We start from the raw sequence: 18,253 nt of genomic DNA on the forward strand, positions 1-18,253 counted from the left end.
AATGCCGCGACCATTTGATACAGTTCCTCATGTTGTGGTGACCCCGAACCATAAGATTATTTTTGTTGCTACTTCATAACTAATTTTGCTACTGTTGTGAATCGTAATGTAAATATGATATGCAGGATGTCTTAGGCGACCCCTATGAAAGGGTCATTTGAAAACTGCTGGGCTAAGGGCTATTAAAGACCAAATACAACCGGTCTGCAGGCAGAGGCGGTCTCTGGAGGCTTTGAATCTTTTCCTGATCCAATTAGAAGGAGTTTGGCACTGTCCTGCACTAGAGATTCTAATGCATAGTCAGAAACTCGAACAGGCAGCCAAAATGGGAAGACAAAAACAACCCCAAATGGAAGAACAAGAGAATTCTCCAGAAGAGAGAAGTGAAATGGAGATAAATTAATTTGACTCTAGCCGGTTTTGCTTAGTGAATAGAGCATCGGCCTGCGGACAAAAGGGTCCCAGGTTTGGTTCCGGTCCAGGGCATGTACCTCAGTTGTGGGCACATCCCCAGTATGGGGTGTGCAGGAGGCAGCTAGCTGATCCATGTTTCTCTTCGATGTTTCTAACTCTGTCCCTGTCCCTTCCTCTCTGTAAAAGATCAATAAATTCTATTTTAAAAAAAGAAATGTATCTGATATAGAGTTCAGAGTAATAATGGTAAAGTCTTCAACAGCATGAACCAAACACTGGATTCCTGATCAAACCTGCCTCTTCTGAGCTCTCTTGTAATGCACAGAGAACATGCAGCCCCACCCCAGGACCAGAGGCTGAATTCCTGAGGAGCCGGCTCTTTGGCACCCTCCTGTGGTGAACGAGGGACATGCAGCCCTTTGTGTGCACCAAAGGCTGAATTCCTGATGGGAGCCGTCTCTTCTGCGCCCTCTTGTGGTTCATGAAGAACATGCAGCGTAGCCCATCAGCACGCCCTGTGCCTCAGCTGCTTCAGCACTTTGCTGCCCTTTTGGCCTCATCAATAACTTGACCAGAGAGCATTTGCTATTCGGAAGGAACCCAAGCCAGCCCGGGAGCCTGGTTTCAATGACTTTATTAACTTTCCCAGGGATGTGGACGTGGCATTGCACTGCAGCGTTTGGTCTGGAACAGCGAAATTTACCTTTTCAAAACCTTGTGGCACATAAAATTCGGCGGCAACCCCCAAAATACACCTTTTGCCCATCTGACAAAGAAAACAGCCATACGTTTGATTCAATGACACCCGAAGGCTATTGTGGTCGCTGTTGTCATTTTTTTAATTTGACAAACTAAGGGCAAGAGGCCGGCGCCTGACTAAGCAGGGAGGAGCTGCGTGTCGTGCATTCTCCCGTGGCGCAGAGGGCGGAAACCGCTGGCCTAGAAGGCAGTCTTTCAGCCCCGAGGGCACGCACTCTTTTCACAAAGAGGCGGGGGAAGATGCTCTGCCCTGGGGATGAGAGTGAGCCGGGGAATGGGACACCTTGAGGAGGAGCTGGGAAGGTGAGGACGCCCTTCTGAGGAACGAGGGCTGCAGAGTCGGAGGATGGGGGGCGGGCCCCTTCCCCGTCACAGGTCTCCCTGGATTTTGGGAACGGCTTCCCCCTCATTCGTCTGGCGGGACCCGCTTGCGATGTGGATTTCGATTGTGCTGGCGTCGGACCCTGGAGAGAAGGAGAGAGAAGGCCGCGAGGTGTGCTGCCCTGGGGGGCGTGGCATGAGCTTCAGCAACGTGTCTGTGAACGAGATCACGGTGCCGCGGTTGCCTGGCCGCTGCACTCCGCTCCAGAAGGAGCCCAACGAGAGGGAGACCCGCTTCTGTCTCACTCACATCCCTCCGAGGGTCCTTCAGGGGGGGTGCCGCGTGGTTTGGGGGAGAGCAGTGGGTTATCAATAAAATGAAAGCAAACATCCTGCCCTAGCTGGTGTGGTTCAGTGGATAGAGCATCGGCCTGCAGACTGATGGGTCCCAGGTTGGATTCTGGTCAAGGGCACATGCCCAGGTTCTGGGCTCAATCCCCAGAAGGGGGCATGCAGGAGGCAGCCGAATCATGTTTCTCTTATCGTTGGTGTTTCTCTCTCCTCCCTTTCTGAAATCAGAAATACGTTTTTAAATGCTGAAAGGAGGGGCAGACGATGAACTACAAACAGTGTGGGCACTGAGACATTCCATGTACACCCCGATGGGCGCGAGGGGCATCACAGACACCACCTCCACCCCGCATCACCTTGGTAGCTGACGGCCTTTGGGGGAGCCCCGGACCCCGCAGCTCGCCTGCCTCGAAGCCAGGGGCTCACCTCCAGACAGCATGCTCAGGGCCTCGTCTGACGTGTGGCCGCCCCCACGTGCAACCTTCCTGGAAGCGGGGCTGCCCCCGGGCACGCAGGGGCCCTGGTGGGCCGGGCAGGCCCGTTCGGCGGCTGAGCTGGTCATGGGCTCCCACTGGATCTCCTTCCGGGGAGACTGGAAGTCCAGGCGGCATCCGGTCCAGCCGTAGAAGGCCAGCGACAGGAGGAAGCCCTGGGCGGGATTCAGAATGCCCTGGAGGAGACAGGGAGAGCCGGTGAGCGGGGCAGCCGGTGAGACCCTGGGCGCTGCAGGCGCCCCCTGCTGGCCTCGCCTGGAGTGGCCCAGCGGGTTGATGTCACAGGCTCCTGAGGTCCCAGCGGGCAGGGAACTGGTCCTCACTTCTGGGCAGTACCCACACAAGAGCTGAGCCACCGCACCAAGCCACTGCCAGGCACAGCCCGGGGGAGGCAGGAGCGCTGGTCTCGCTTTCAAGTCCTTGCAAACCAGATTTCCTCCAATTTTGAAGCGCCATCAAAATCAATCCTGTGTAGGACACGTGTGTTTTTCCACCGAGAGCTCCTGTTTGTATTTTTTTATTTTTATGGATGTTAGAGAGGGAGGGAGAGAGAGAGAAACATCAATAATAAGAGAATCATGGACCGGCTGCCTCCTGCACGCCCCACACTGGGGATGGAGCCCACAACCCGGGCTGCACCCTGACCAGGAATCCAATTGTGACCTCCTGGTTCCTAGGTTGATGCTCAACCATTGAGCTGGTGCTTCTATCTTCATTATAAACGTCATCAAACAGAAGCGCCAGGGAGAAGGGTGTCCACCATGTGCTTCCACCTGACCATCGCGTGTATTTCCAGCCAATATGTTTTGATGTGTGTTATTATTAGCTGTGTTTAGTATAACATCTTTTAAAATATATATTTTACTGATTTTTTTTTACAGAGAGGAAGGGAGAGGGATAGAGAGCTAGAAATATCAATGAGAGAGAAACATCCACCAGCTGCCTCCTCCACTGGGGATGTGCCCACAACCAAGGTACATGCCCTTGACCAGAATCGAACCTGGGACCCTTGAGTCCGCAGGCCGATACTCTATCTACTGAGCCACACCGGCCAGGGCCTAGTATAACATTTTACGTTTATAATTTTTTTTAATGATCCTTACCAGAGGACAATTTTTCCATTGATTTCCTAAGAGAGTGGAAGGAAAGAAACATCGATGTGAGAGGGACACTGAGCAAGCCGGCAGGGCTACATTTATAATCTTTTAAAACATTTTTCCATTCATTTAGAGAGAGGAAGAGAAAGAGAAACAGGGACGGGCCGCTTCCTGCATGCCCCCCTCCTGGGCATGTGCCCTCAGCGCGAATGGAACCGGCATCTTTCGGTGCGGGGATGGATGCTCAAACCACTGGGTCTCACCGGCCGGGCTGGTTTTTATTTGGCAAGAGGAACATGTCAAATCGGGAGTGACCTACCATAATAAACCACGTGGTCTTGGCCGCATTTCTGACATATTTCAAAGCGCCTCCTTCGACGTCCGGTTGCATCTCCAGGTAGAAGAGGAGGCTTTCATTAATGATGTTGGACAACCAGCTGTGAGAAGACAATGGCCGCCCCTGATGAGGACGTGTCTCCAAGAGCATATTTTTCCCAAGGCCCCAAGCCCAGAGCCAATGTTTCCTCTCCAAAGACTCCCCCCTTGCACCCTGGCTGGGGTGGCTCAGTGGCTAGAGAGGCGGCCTGCGGACTAAAGGGTCCAGGATTTGTTCTGGTCAAGAGCATATGCCTGGATTTTGGGCTCCTCCCCAGTAGGAGGCAGCTAATCAATGATTCTCATCACTGATGTTTCTCTCTCCCTCTCCCTCTCTGGAATCAATAACAAAACACACACACACACACACACACACACGCACACACACACACACTGCTCCCTCTAGACCTCTGGGCCCCTCAGCAAATGGGCCAGGGCTTGCATGTGGCTTCCCGGTGACCGGAATGAGGAGCAGAAGGCAGGTTACCAGACGACGACGACCAGCATGATTTTGAAGAAGCGGGTCTTGATCATGGCGCCCATGCGCCTCTCCTTCTCCGAGTACACGCCCTGCCGCCCTTTGAGTAGCGAGGCCACTGCGGAGAGAGGGCGAGCGCCGCTCAGGACAGGCCGGTGACCCTGGAGCGGCCCATGCTAACAGCTCACACCACCTGGCGACCTCTGTCCCGGCGTGAGGAAACCGGACTTAAAAAAAAACACATTTTTTAATTGATTTTTTACACAGAGGGGGGAGAGGGATAGAGTTAGAAACATCGGTCAGCTGCCTCCTGCACACCCCCCACTGGGGATGTGCCTGCAACCAAGGCACGTGCCCTTTATCGGAATTGAACCTGGGACCCTTCAGTCTGCAGGCCGATGCTCTATCCACTGAGCCACACCAATTAGGGCTGAAGAAACCAGATTTTCTTTGGGTTTTACTAGGTCAGGAGCCACGTTTTAAAGATGTACATGCTCCGTGGTAACAATGAGCCCTCGCTAGCTGGCATGCTCAGTGGATAGAGCGTTGGCCCACGGTCACAGGTTCAATTCCTTGGCCAAGGGCACGTACCTGGCTTACAAGTTCCATCCCAGGCCCTGGTCAGGGGCGTGTGGGAGGCAGCCAGTCAGTGCGTCTCTGCACATCCATGTTTCTCCCTCCCTCCCCCTCCCACTCTCTCTGGAGGTCAATGGGAAACATCCTCGGGTGAGGATTGAAAAAACACGCTTCAAATTCTCCTTCACGCCCCGGTGTCACTCTGCGGGGAGAGGTTCCCGTGGGGGTGGAGCCGCGCCTCCCGCTGCCCCAGCCCAGACCCTTCCCAGTGCATCCTGCTGCCCGCCCCTCAGCCGACCTCAGGCTCACCTGTGCTCTGCCTCCTGCCTCCTGTGGCTGAGCCGCCCTCGGTCCTCCCCTTTCCCGTGCCCTCCCGCCCCTCCTGTTCCCCAGCTGCTCCGGGCGGCCAGGGCAGCCCCGGGGGGGAGCCGGTGCACGCGTGTCCCCATCCTGAGCCCCGTGGGCGCGCCTCACCTGCTGAGAGCGTCTTGCCGAACAGCACGGGGTTGGCCAGCAGCACGAGCAGCAGCGGCAGGTAGGCGCTCACGTAGTGCGGGACGGCGTGCTCCAGGCCCCGCTCACACCTGGGGGGGGCGGGGGGAGTGGGGGGCCTTATCCCTGGAAAGCGCTCAGCTGGGACGGGAAGGCCTGGAACCCCCACAGTCCCCCGGGAAATGGAGAAATGGGAAGGCTTGGGTGGTGGACGCGCCCCGTCTCTGCTCACGGGCCATCGCACAGCCCACGGGCCAAGGCCGCGCACGGAGGCGGCCAGCGGACTCGGCTCTCACGGTTCCTGGGAGCCGTCATCCCGTGGCTCTTTTTAAAAATATATATATTTTATTGATTTTTTTACAGAGAGAAAGGGAGAGAGATAGAGAGCCAGAAACGTCGATGAGAGAAAAACATCGACCAGCTGCCTTTTGCACACCCCCTACTGGGGATGTGCCCGCAACCAAGGTACATGCCCCTGACCGGAATCGAACCTGAGACCTTTCAGTCCGCAGGCCGACGCTCTACCGCTGAGCCAAACCGGTTTCAGCATCCCGTGGCTCTTTCCAGGGAGAGGGACAGGGGTTCCTGTTGGCTGGGGGCCACCCAGGTGTGTTCCCACGGTGGGAGCTCACCGGGTGAGAGATGGAGAAGACAGAGAGGGAATGGCAGAGGCGGGGAGAAGGAAAGGCAGAGGGGAGAGGGCTGCTCAGGCCCAAGAAGGAGGGGAAGGGGCAAGTGGGAGGAGCAGGGGGAGGGGAAGAGCTAGTTAGTGGCAGGAGGTGACAAAAAGCAAAGACCCTTGTGCTGGCGGAGCTGGGGGACCACAGCTGGCAATGCGAAGTGTCAGGTGGGGAGGGGGAGCCGGACAGCGGGGGGGGGGGCCTCACCTGGACAGGGACGGGTAGTAGAGCATGAGCAGGCCCTCGGCGCAGAGCAGCGCGGCCAGGCCCCAGGCCATGAGGTGGTAGAGCAGGATGATGCTAGGAGAGAGCCGCTGTTAAGATGATGCGCTGTTAAGAGGGCGCCCCGACTTCCGGTCCTGGCTCCTCAGGGCTCTACCTGCCCCCCAGATGCAGACAGCGCTCAGGTCCCAGCCCCCCGGGGTGCGGGGAAGCAGTGCACCCTCCTAGGATGGTGTTCAAAGACTCCTCTGGTCCAGGTAACTGGTGGCCGGTGGGTCTGTGCTTGTGTCACAGCTCTGATCCCCCCACAACTGAGGGCCCCATCAGCCAAGGACACGCGCTGGCCCTGGCTTTGGGGACAGGGCTGCTCACGCAGCTGCCTGCCACCCGAAGCTTCTTCCTCTGGAACAGCCTGGATGGCACGCAGAGCGGCAGCTGGGCTAACAGCCGTATTTCCTGCCTCCCCTGGTGGCAGTGTGACTGGCTACCAGCACATTCTGATTGCTTCTCACACTGAGTGGCCACGAAACTAGTGTTATGAAAGGGGTTGTCCTGTGCAACTCCCAAGGAGGCTGGTTCGAGGGAGGAGCCTTTTGCATTGCTCCCTTCCCCCTTCCTGCTCCCCGGAATGCAGATGTGATGGCTGGCGCTTCAGCAGTCTATTGGGCCATGAGACATTGAGGATACAAGCCACACAATGGGATTGGGGAGCAGGAAGAAAGGAGCTGGGGTCCCTGATGTCCATCATGAGGCCTGGGTTGCCTGCCTCAGGCCTCTTTAAGTATGATACAGAGATCCCCCTATTGTTTATACCATTATTATTTTATGACTTAACTAGAGGCCCTGTGCAGGGGGAGCGGAGGGGACCCCTCAGCCCAGCCTGCACCCTCTCCAATCCGGGAGCCCCAGTCGGACATCCCTCTCACAATCCAGGACCACTGGCTGCTAACTGTTCACCTGTCTGCCTGCCTTATTGCCCCTAACTGCCCCCCCTGCTGGCCTGGTCACCCCCAATTGCCCCCCCCTGCTGGCCTAGTCACCTCCATCTGACACCGCCCCCCCCCCACTGGCCTGGTTGCCCCTAACTGCCACCCCTGCAGGCTGATTGCCCCAAACTGCCCCCAACACTGGCCTGGTCACCCCTCACTGCCCCCTCTGCTGGCCTGGTCACCCCTCACTGACCCCCCATGCTGACCTAGTCACCCCATGCAGCCTGTTCGGTCATCCTTTCGGTTGCAATGGTCGCTGAGGCTTTTATCTATATAGATGATGTCATATTATTTAATGATGCCATGCGCATAGGGAATAGCAACGATTTTAGAGCAGGGATCTAAAAGTGCCCGATGTGTTCTACAGCGTGACTGCACCCTTCTTTGGTTACTGTATCGGTTTGAAAAGTGAATTCATTCAACAAACTGCTCAGACAGCTGGATAGCTACACAGAAAAGATAAGGGGGCCTTCTCCTCCTGCACACAGAATCCACTCAAAATGGGTCAGAGACGGCAGCCAGGCCACAAACCATAAACTCTCGGAAGGCGACACAGGGACAGATTTCTGTGGCCCTGCGTGAGGTGACAGTGAAACCACGAAAAAACAAACAACTGGACTTCATCCAGATGAAAACCTCTGTGCTCCAAAACATGTCATCAAGTGGAAAGACAAGCCACCGATTGGCGGCAGGTGTTTGTCAGCTATAGGAATAAGAAGGTACTTGTAGCTGAAACCGGTGTGGCTCAGTGGCTAGAGCGTTGGCCTGCGGACGGAAGGGTCCCAGGTTCAATTCCGGTCAAGGACATGGACCTTGGTTGCGGGCACATCCCCAGTAGGGGGTGTGCAGGAGGCAGCTGATCGATGTTTCTCTTTCATCAATGTTTCTCTCTCATTAATATTTCTAACTCTCTATCCCTCTTCCTTCCTCTCTGCAAAAATTAAATAAAAAAACCTATTCTGAAAAAAATGGCCAAAGGAATGGAATAGAAGTTCTTCAAAGAAGGAGCGCCAATGGCCAGTAAGGGCAGAAGATGCTCACCCTCATTAGTCATCCGGGAAATCTAAACCAGTGAGCCTTGGCCAGTCTGGCTCAGTGGATAGAGCATCAGCGTGCAGACGGAAGGGTCCTGGGTTTGGTTCCGGTCCAGGGCACATGTCTTGGTTGCAGGCGCCTTCCCAGCCCTCGCCCTGGTCAGGGTGCGTGCAGGAGGCAACCATTCGGTGTGTTTCTCTCACATCGATGTTTCTCTCTGTCTTTATCTCTTTCTTCCACTTCTTAGAGTACATGTGTCAAACACAAGGCCCGCGGGCCAAATCCATCCCCCCAGGCCTATCAATGTGGCCCGCACCGCGCTGTCATCACTGCACTCCACTGCGTTTCCATCACAATGACAGTTTATGACTGTTCAGTAAACCATTCGGCCCGCGATTTAGGCTGGATTTTAGATTTTGGCCCCTTCTCTGATTGAGTTCGCCACCCCTATGACTTAGAGAGAGTGGAAGAGATGATTTTTGTGTAGGCGAGGAAAAGGCACACTTTTATTCTTTTTTATGTTGATATCCAGTTGTCTGAGCCAGGGTGAGGATTAAACACAAAACAACACACAAGCCAACCCACAGTGAGATACCACTGCGCACACCAGGACGGCTAACACCCAAAACCAAACACACACACAGAAAGCAACGCGTGTCCTTAGCACGGACGTGGGGAGAGCAGCGCCATCGGCCCAGCTGCTGAGAAAGCGCATGCGCACCTGTGGAGAGCGGCTCAGCAGCTCCTCCCGCGGCTAAGCTCTGGGCCTTGTGCCCCGAGCTCCCACCCGGGGTGTGAGGGAAGCGCGCCCACTTGCGTCCACGTCATGCAGCTCTATTCCTGATCGCCAGCCTGAGCAGCTCCCCGCCCCCCCCCCCCCCCCCCAGTGCCCATCAGTGATAAGCGGATCCCGTGCCCAGGGCCCTGCGGTGGGACGTGACTCAGCAACGAGCAGGCGTGAGCACTGACAGCTGCTGCCCTCTGGCGCCCCGTGGACACCTTACGTGAAGCTGAGGAAGCCGACACAGAGGTTGTGCAGCTGTGATTCCGTCTGTGGGGACTGTCCAGAGCGGGCAGATCTAGACTCAGAGAGTGGATTGGCAGCTGAGGGGGCCGAGGAGGGGGAATGGACAGTGACTGCGGGAGTCGATCTTTGTTTTATTCACGGAGAGCCGTGGGCAGGGAGTCCTGAGGGCTGGTCAGCCTGATTGCTCTGAAGGGTCACTAGGCATTGGTAGTGGAAGCAGCCCCCACCGGTTAGTTTGAAGTAAATTCGCTGATTGGCTGTTATTGGTCTCCTGCCTGGGGGATAGGGGGGTAGCCCATCATCTTAATCTTAATGGAAGGGATGGCAAGGCTGGATGGAGGAGCAGGCCTCTCTCGGGCTCCCGCCTGGCCCCCATTTCCCAAATGAATGCTTTTCCAGTCTCTTTTCATTTGTGAGCGGCCTCCTCTAGTACCCGAACCCTGAACCGGAACCCTGAACCACGCGGGACTTGAAAGAGGCTACAAGTGACTACTAACTGGCACAGACATTGGGGGGAGGGAGAGTTAAAGTGCCATAAACTAGATGATGGCGATGGAGGCACAATCCCGGGAATTCGAGGCACAATCCCGGGAATTCGCTAAAGACAGTGGGTCTTTGTTGTTAATCCTCACCCAAGGGTATTTTCAGAGAGAGTGGAAGGGAGGGGGGAGACAGAGAGAGACACCGATGTGAGAGACGCAGCCACGGGTGCATGCACACTCCTCCCCCACTGGGCCTGGGGTCGGGCTCAAAGGGGAGGAGCTGTCCCTGTGAGGCCAGGCGTCTGTCTGGCCATGAGGCCTGCTTGATGGCCGCACACTTCTCCCGGGACCAGGGCACCGGAGCGGCCCCCTCCTCCGCCTACCTCAGCCCCGATGACCTCCGGATCACCAGGTAGGCGTCCACCGCGTAGCAGAACAGCCACCAAAAGCAGGTGCTGTAGAACAGCTGGATCCACACCTGTGGGCAGGGCGGCGGCCATCAGGACCCCTGGGCCCCGGCGCCAGGCTGCCCCCAGCCGGAGCTGAGCCTCCATGCCATCTGACGCCAGGAGGCGCCAGGACAGCCTGGGACACACGGGGCAGGCCTGGCAACCAGGGCGGGTGTGGCGGGGACAGGTGCGCGCCTTTGTTCAGCGCCTGCACTGGGCATGGGTACCCGTAGAGCCAGAGCTCAGTGTGGGCGTGCACCGCCCGAGGGCTCACGGGTCTGGGGGCCAGAAGCACTTTTGCTGAGAATGAAGGGGTGCGGGCAGGAAAGGAGAGGCCTTCTCATGGGAGGGGAAGGGGGGCTGTTGTGTGAGAAGCTGGAGCAGATGTTCCAGGGATGCAGTGGGGATGCTGTGGGGATGCAGTGGGGATGCTGTGGGGATGCAGTGGGGATGCAGTGGGGATGCTGTGGGGATGCTGTGGGGATGCAGTGGGGATGCTCCGGGGATGCAGTGGGGATGCTGAGGGGATGCTGAGGGGATGCAGTGGGGATGCAGTGAGGATGCTGTGGGGATGCAGTGGGGATGCTGAGGGGATGCAGTGGGGATGCAGTGGGGATGCAGTGGGGATGCAGTGGGGATGCTGTGGGGATGCAGGAGGATGCTGTGGGGATGCAGTGGGGATGCTGTGGGGATGCTGTGGGGATGCAGTGGGGATGCAGTGGGGATGCTGTGGGGATGCTGTGGGGATGCTGAGGGGATGCAGTGGGGATGCAGTGATGATGCTGTGAGGATGCTGAGGGGATGCAGTGAGGATGCTGTGGGGATGCTGTGGGGATGCAGTGGGGATGCAGTGGGGATGCTGTGGGGATGCTGTGGGGATGCAGTGGGGATGCTGTGGGGATGCAGTGGGGATGCAGTGGGGATGCTGTGGGGATGCTGAGGGGATGCAGTGGGGATGCTGTGGGGATGCAGTGGGGATGCAGTGGGGATGCTGTGGGGATGCAGTGGGGATGCTGTGGGGATGCTGAGGGGATGCAGTGGGGATGCTGAGGGGATGCAGTGGGGATGCTGAGGGGATGCAGTGGGGATGCTGTGGGGATGCAGTGGGGATGCTGTGGGGATGCAGTGGGGATGCTCCGGGGATGCAATGGGCAGCTGTGAGGGGGCGGGCTGACAGTTCTCTACAGATGGCGGGTCTAGGCAGCCTCCGTGGGCCGAGAGCGCTCACTAGGCGTTAACTTGGCAGACCATGTGTATTTAAATATATGTTTCACTAGGCAAAATGCAACAGTAGCTTTCTTTTTTTCCTCCTCCTCCTCCTCTCTCTCTTCTTTCTCTCTCTCTCTCTCTCTCTCTCTCTCTCTCTCTCTCTCTCTCTCTCTCTCTCCCTCCCTTCCTCCCTCCTTCTCCCCTCCCCCCTTTCAGCCAGCTGGTTCTGACTGCAGCCTAAAGTGAGGTTTGCAGGACTGTGCGTGCATGTGCCGAGGGTGAGGGAGGGAGAGGCCACCGTAAAATCACAGAGGCCCGCACCCCACCCCAGGGCCCCTGGTCATCAGTTCCGGGGAGGGAGCTGGGTCTGAGGGGGGGAGTAGGGGGAGTGGGGGGGGGAGTAGGAGGAGTGGGGGGGGGAGAGGCTCTTTGAAAACCAGGGCACATCAGGCGCTCAGCGAGGGAGGAGGGGCGGACAGAGGGGGCGCACTCACCGCACTCCCCACGCAGAAGGCGGCAGGCCAGATGTCTGTCCCATTCCCCACAGACAGGTTCTGAACGAAGTCAGGGAGTCCCAGCCACACCGCCGCGCGGACCACGATACCTAGGCGGGAATGGAGGGAGAGTGAGCCGTCCTTTACCGGTCCTGATGCAGATTTAAAGCTGAGTTGTTGCTCTGTGAGGAATGGATGGATGGACAGATGGATGGACGGACGGATGGACGGACGATTCTCAGATGGACAGAAAGGGAGAGAGAAAGAAGGGGGAGGAAGAGGAGGGAGTAACACACACGTCGGTCTGAACACAGAAAGTAACTGCGATGAGGCAAAGCCATGGACTGACTAACAAACCTCCATCAGCCATACGCGCGTTCCTGTATTGTGTTTTTGCGTGGAGTTCAGAAGTGACTACGAGCCAGAACCGGTGTGGCTCAGTGGATAGAGCGTCGGCCTGCGGACTGAAAGGTCCAGGGTTCGATTCCGGTCAAGGGCACGTACCTTGGTTGTGGGCACATCCCCAGTAGGGGGTGTGCAAGAGGCAGCTGATCGATGATTCTCTCTCATCGATGTTTCTAACTCTCTACCCCTCTCTCTTCCTCTCTGTAAAAAATCAATAAAATATATTTTTAAAAAAAGAAGTGACTACGAAAATAGCAAATCAGTTCCTTCTTGGCTATATACCATATAGATGTTAAAATATATTTTCATTGATTTCAGAGAGGAAGGGAGAGGGAGAGGGAGAGGGAGAGTAACATCCATGATGAGAGAGAATCATGGATCGGCTGCCTCCTGCACAATCCCTACTGGGGATGGAGCCTGCAGCCCCGGGCCTGTGCCCTGACCGGAATCAAACCGGGACCCTTCAGTCCGCAGGCTGTCTATCCACTGAGCCACACCCTCTTGGGCTGGCTATAGTTTTGATGTCCGTGTTGACGGCGTATTCATACAGAAAGGAGTGTTAGAAAGAGCACACTGCTGAAGTTCAGGAAGAAACTTGCTGCATCCTCTTACAATTAGGTGACCAGATGTCCCATTTTTGGCGGGACAGTCCCTATTTTTAACAATTTGTCCCGCGTCCCGCTGTGTTTTTAAAAAAGTCTCGGGATGCGGGACAAATTGTTAAAAATCGGCACTGTCCCGCCAAAAGCGGGACAGTCTGGTCACCTTATCTTACAACCACATGGAAGAATTTCACAAATCCGCTATGGGCCACTTCCTTCCACACTCATTACTTGTGAGTTTTTATTCCCATTAGACACAGACATGGAATCCTCCTCACACACTACACAAGCTGCAAGCGTGGGTTGAGGGTCTTGGTTAGGCTGCGCGCTTGTTCCTCGGCACCCCCCACCCCCTGCCCTGGCCGGGCTCCACGCCACCCTGGCCATAACCCTGCACAACCTGCAAAGACCCGGTTGTATGTGTATGTGTTTATGTATCTATCTATCTATCTATCTATCTATCATCTACCTATCTATATGCAACAAATGTCTCTTGGACATAACTTTTGTTGTTGTTACTCCTCACCCAAGGATATTTTCCCACTGATTTTTAGAGAGAGTGGAAGGGAGACAGAGAGACAGAGACAGACAGACAGAGAGAGAGAAACATCAACGTGAGAGAGACATATTATTGGTTGCCTCCTGTAAGTTCCTGCTGCACCGAGGTACGTGTCCTTGACCGAAATCGAACCCAGGACCCTTCAATCCTCGGGTGACACTGTCCACTGAGCCATGCTGGCTAAGGCTGTTGGCCGTAACTTGTGGGGACTGTCTCATTTTGAGGATCATCTAGTCCTCCTGTCCTCCCCAGGGAACGGTTCTCCCTCTGTGCTCCTGAGCACGCAGATGCCCTGCCCCATGCGGGCCGCTTGCCCTCTCCCAGTTACCTACCAGGTCCCATCCGCTCCCTCTCCCAGTTACCCACCAGGTCCCACCCGCTCCCTCTCCCAGTTACCCACCAGATCCACCCGCTCCCTCACCCAATTACCAACCAGATCCACCCGCTCCCTCTCCCAGTTACCAACCAGATCCACCCGCTCCCTCTCCCAGTTACCCACCATATCCACCCGCTCCCTCTCCCAGTTACCCACCAGGTCCCACCCGCGCCCTCTCCCAGTTACCAACCAGATCCACCCGCTCCCTCTCCCAGTTACCAACCAGATCCACCCGCTCCCTCTCCCACTTACCAACCAGATCCACCCGCTCCCTCTCCCAGTTACCCACCAGGTCCCACCCGTGCCCTCTCCCAGTTACCAACCAGATCCACCCGCTCCCTCTCCCAGTTACCAACCATATCCACCCGCTCCCTCTCCCTGTTACCAACCAGATCCACCCGCTCCCTCTCCCAGTTACCAACCAGATCCACCCGCTCCCTCTCCCAGTTATCAACCAGATCCACCCGCTCCCTCTCCCTGTTACCAACCATATCCACCCGCTCCCTCTCCCAGTTACCAACCAGATCCACCCGCTCCCTCTCCCAGTTACCAACCAGATCCACCCGCGGGCCGCGCGCCCTAACTGTGCCTCAGCTGGGCCACCCAGGCCGCCCCTTACCCAGGCAGCCGAGCACGTCGCAGGCCAGGGCGGCGCGCAGGATTCGGGTGGAGGCGGGGGCGCGGGCCGGCGGCAGGGAGGGGGGGGACCCGGCGGGGGCCGCGGGCCGGCGCCGGGGCAGCAGCTGCAGGAGGCCGAGCGCCAGGCGGAGCGCGCCGCTGCCCAGGCACAGAGCGTTGAAGGCGCGCGGCTGGAAGCCCAGCACGAGCTGCGTGGCGGCGTCCCGCGTGGGGCAGCAGAAGGTCCCGAGGCGCGGGGAGGCCATGTCGTGCCGTAGCCGCGGCCCAGGTCTGCCAGGACCCGCGGGCCGCCTGGGTCATGTGCGCCGGCCCGGCCCGGCGGGGGGCATCATGTGCTCTGGGCTTCCCCTCCTCTCCGCCCCCCTCCCCACGCTGGACTTTGCAGAAAAGGCGCGGTGGGGGTTGGTGGGTGGGGGCTGTGCGCCCTGTGCGGCCACGAGGCCTCACGAGGGCGATGCTTGATCCTGAGGGGGTGGGGGAGGGGCGCCAGAAGTCGGAGGTCAGCCTTCTCCCCTTTCACCGTGCCTCCAAGGGGCGGGATTCTGCGGAATCGGGCCTGCAAACTCCATCCCCTCTCGCTGATCTTCCCAAATGCTGCCTGGTGAGCCCGGCCTCTCCCGAGGGCGCTGACGTTTCTGATTAGAAGGCTCCAGGCACCAGGACTGGACCAACGTGGGCTGCTCGAAAGCAGTGCTTTCCCATCGCTGCACACCCCCCCTCCCCCCCAAGGACACAGGCCACAGAGGCCGCGCCTGCGTTTAAAATCAACAAATGAGCCTTAAAGAAAGGGACACTGGGCCTAACCCCACCCCCTACACACACACACATACACACACACATACATACACACATACACACACGCTCCCTATCAAATCTGTTCCATTCGTTACTCAGCGGTGTAGGTTCGCTTTTGACATTTGAAAGGAACTTCCAAGAGCAATTCTGTTTAGAAAAGAATGTTATTCAAGTGTATCCAGGTTTTCCTAGCTGCTGTGATTGTCTGCATGGGTCACTATACATTAAAAATCATGCTTGATTCCAGACACATAAAAGTTTCAAAATTACATCAGTATGAGTACTAAGCATACTGGACTGAAGCTTAAAAGCTCTTTATGGTTGAAAATGAAAGAGCCTCTCCCAGGTTATGGCTCTACTAACCCAAGCTTTGTTTACAAACAAAACCCAGCCCTGACCGTGTGGCTCAGTGGATAGAGCGTCAGCCTGCGGTCTGAAGGGTCCCGAGTTCTATTCCGCTCAAGAACATGTACCTTGGTTGCGGGTACATCCCCAGTGGGGGGTGTGCAGGAGGCAGCTGGTGGATGTTTCTCTCATCGATGTTTTTAACTCTCTATAAAAAAAATCAATAAAAAATATATTTTTAAAATAAATAAAAACAAAACCCAGCCCAGCCGGTGAGGCCCAGTGGTTGAGCATCCACCTATGAACCAGGAGGTCAGGGTTCCATTCCTGGTCCCGGTTGCGTGTTCCATCCCCAGTGGGGGGCGTGCAGGAAGCAGCTGATCAATGTTTCTCTCACATCGCTCTTTCTCTCTCTCCCTCTCCCTTCCTCTCTGTGAAATCAATAAAAACAAAGCACCAGCGCCTCTATTGTTTTCTCACCATCAATAAACCGGTAGGTCCACTGGCCGCCCAGAAGCAGACACCTTTGCCCTCTCCCCCCAGTTAGTGGCGGCTCTCCAGGTCTCTTCCCATCGCTTAACGGCAGGGTGCAAACGCCGAGGTGCCCCCCGCCCCCCAGTGCCACCCCAGCTTTGCAGTTTGAGGTGCTGAGGCAGAGTCTGGGCTCAGCGCCTGCGCCTTCATCCCGGGGACCAGAGACCGGCCTCCGTCCCCGGGGACCAGGCGGCGCGCTGCCAGCTGGGAAGCAGCCCGAACAAAGGCGCCGCTTCAAAGGCTGCCGCCCGGCGGGAGCGCAGCTGCTCCGAGGCGGGGCCAGCCTGGCGGTGGCAGGGCCGCCCGCTCCTCCCGGGACACGCGTGCGTGCAGAGCGTGGGAAAGCCCGGACCTGCTCCCCAGCGCCCGTGCCAGCGGCTCCCCGCTGCGCTCCGGGAAGGCCGAGCCGCCCAACGGGGAGCGGTGGCCGGGCTTTGGGACGGGAAATGCAGAGGGAGCCTCTGGGTGTCGCCCTAACACCAGGGATGGGGTGGCCGATCTTGCAAAGGCGTCCCTGCCCTGCGTCGCAGCCCCTGCTCTGTGCCCAAGCTGCACCCCCTCTGCCTCCCGGAGCACGCCGCGTGCCCTGCGCGACTGTGGTGCCCGGTGCTCAAGGGAGCGGAGGCAGGGCGTCCCCGGGCACGATCACCTCGGGAGGAAACTCACCAATGGGCAGGAGCAGCGAGGGCAGCGGTCGGCAAACTGTGGCTCGATAGCCACATGCGGCTCTTTGGGCCCTTGAGTTTTTAGTGAAGGCCAGCTTAGGGGTACCCTAATTAAGTTAATAACAACATACCTACGTATATAGTTTAAGTTAAAAAATGTGGCTCTCCAAAGAAATTTCAATCGTTGTCCTGTTGGTATTTGGCTCTGGTGACTAATGAGTTTGCCGACCACTGAGCTGCTACGGAAGGGCCTTGGAGCCAACCTGTGCAAGGAGGGATAGTAGATTGCATTTCTTTTTGTTAAAGAGGCATGCTTTATTTTTAAAATAAATTTTTATTGATTTCAGAGAGGGAGGGAGAGGGAGAGGGAAGTAGAAACGTCAGTGAGGAGAGAGAATCATGGATCGGCTGCCTCCTGCATGCCCCCCACTGGGGATGGAGCCAGCAACCCAGAATGGAACCTGGGACCCTGCAGTTCGCAGGCCGACGCTCTATCCACTGAGCCACACCAGCTAGGGCCAGACTACATTTCTTAACTGTCCAACAATTAAGAGGCAACTTGAGACTAGCCTGGAAAATAAAACTATGACAGAAACACGTTTGTGAGAGTGCAATAATACGCAGGAAGGTGAACAAGTGAAGTGCACAGGCATGCACAGGTGGACACATCTAGAAGTGCAACACATGTCAGCACTACAAGATGGCACATGGGCCCAGCCGGTGTGCTCAGTGGTTGAGCATCAACCTATGAACCAGGAGGTCACAGCTCAATTCCCCGTCAGGGCACAGGCCCCAGTTGTGGGCTCCATCCCCAGTAGGGGGCGTGCAGGAGGCAGCCTATCCACGGTTCTCTCTCATCATGGATGTTTTTCTTTCTCTGTCCCCCTCTCCCTTCTTCTCTGACATCAATAAAGAGATATAACTTTTTATTTTTAAAAATATATATTTTATTGATTTTTTACAGAGAGGAAGGGAGAGAGATAGAGAGCTAGAAACGTCGATGAGAGAGAAACATCGACCAGCTGCCTCTTGCACACCCCCTAACCAGGGATGTGCCCGCAACCAATGTACATGCCCTTGACCGGAATCGAACCTGGGACCTTTCAGTCCGCAGACCGATGCTCTACCACTGAGCCAAACTGGTTTCGGCAAGAGATATAACTTTTTAAAAATAGATGCTGACAAATGGATCAGCATCCGCTTGAGCCAGAGAGCATGCTGAATGCAGATGCCCGGTCAGGGGTGCAGGCGCGGGGCTGGCGGCGGTGAGTAACATCCTTCTGGCCGGGGAAGCCCCGGGGCCAGCGCTGTCGGGACCCACTTGGGACTCAGTCAGGATGCTGGACGGAAAAGGAAGCACATGGAAGAGGAAGAGGCCCGATAAGGACC

The 18,253-nt window shown here is 56.7% G+C and overlaps 1 protein-coding gene across 2 annotated transcripts; it reads right to left on the bottom strand.

The window, feature by feature from the left end:
* Nucleotides 1–1,175: 1,175 nt before the first annotated feature.
* On the bottom strand, nt 1,176–14,927 carry GPR143 (G protein-coupled receptor 143). Of its 2 annotated transcripts, none has more exons than XM_045577122.1 (9): nt 14,506–14,927; nt 11,945–12,054; nt 10,176–10,270; nt 6,245–6,337; nt 5,340–5,449; nt 4,299–4,407; nt 3,756–3,873; nt 2,272–2,515; nt 1,176–1,676 (listed from the first exon to the last, which is right to left on the bottom strand). In XM_045577122.1, exons 1-9 carry the CDS (start codon nt 14,768–14,770, stop codon nt 1,543–1,545), a joined length of 1,278 nt encoding a protein of 425 aa, XP_045433078.1. In that variant the 5' UTR covers nt 14,771–14,927; the 3' UTR covers nt 1,176–1,542. The 2 variants fall into 2 exon arrangements, with proteins under 2 accessions (XP_045433078.1, XP_036281532.1); XM_036425639.2 differs by having other exon boundaries at nt 1,176–1,637; nt 14,506–14,919.
* Nucleotides 14,928–18,253: the final 3,326 nt, after the last annotated feature.

This window comes from Pipistrellus kuhlii, unplaced genomic scaffold (assembly GCF_014108245.1).
Source record: "Pipistrellus kuhlii isolate mPipKuh1 unplaced genomic scaffold, mPipKuh1.p scaffold_m20_p_83, whole genome shotgun sequence".
NCBI classification, from domain to species: domain Eukaryota; kingdom Metazoa; phylum Chordata; class Mammalia; order Chiroptera; family Vespertilionidae; genus Pipistrellus; species Pipistrellus kuhlii.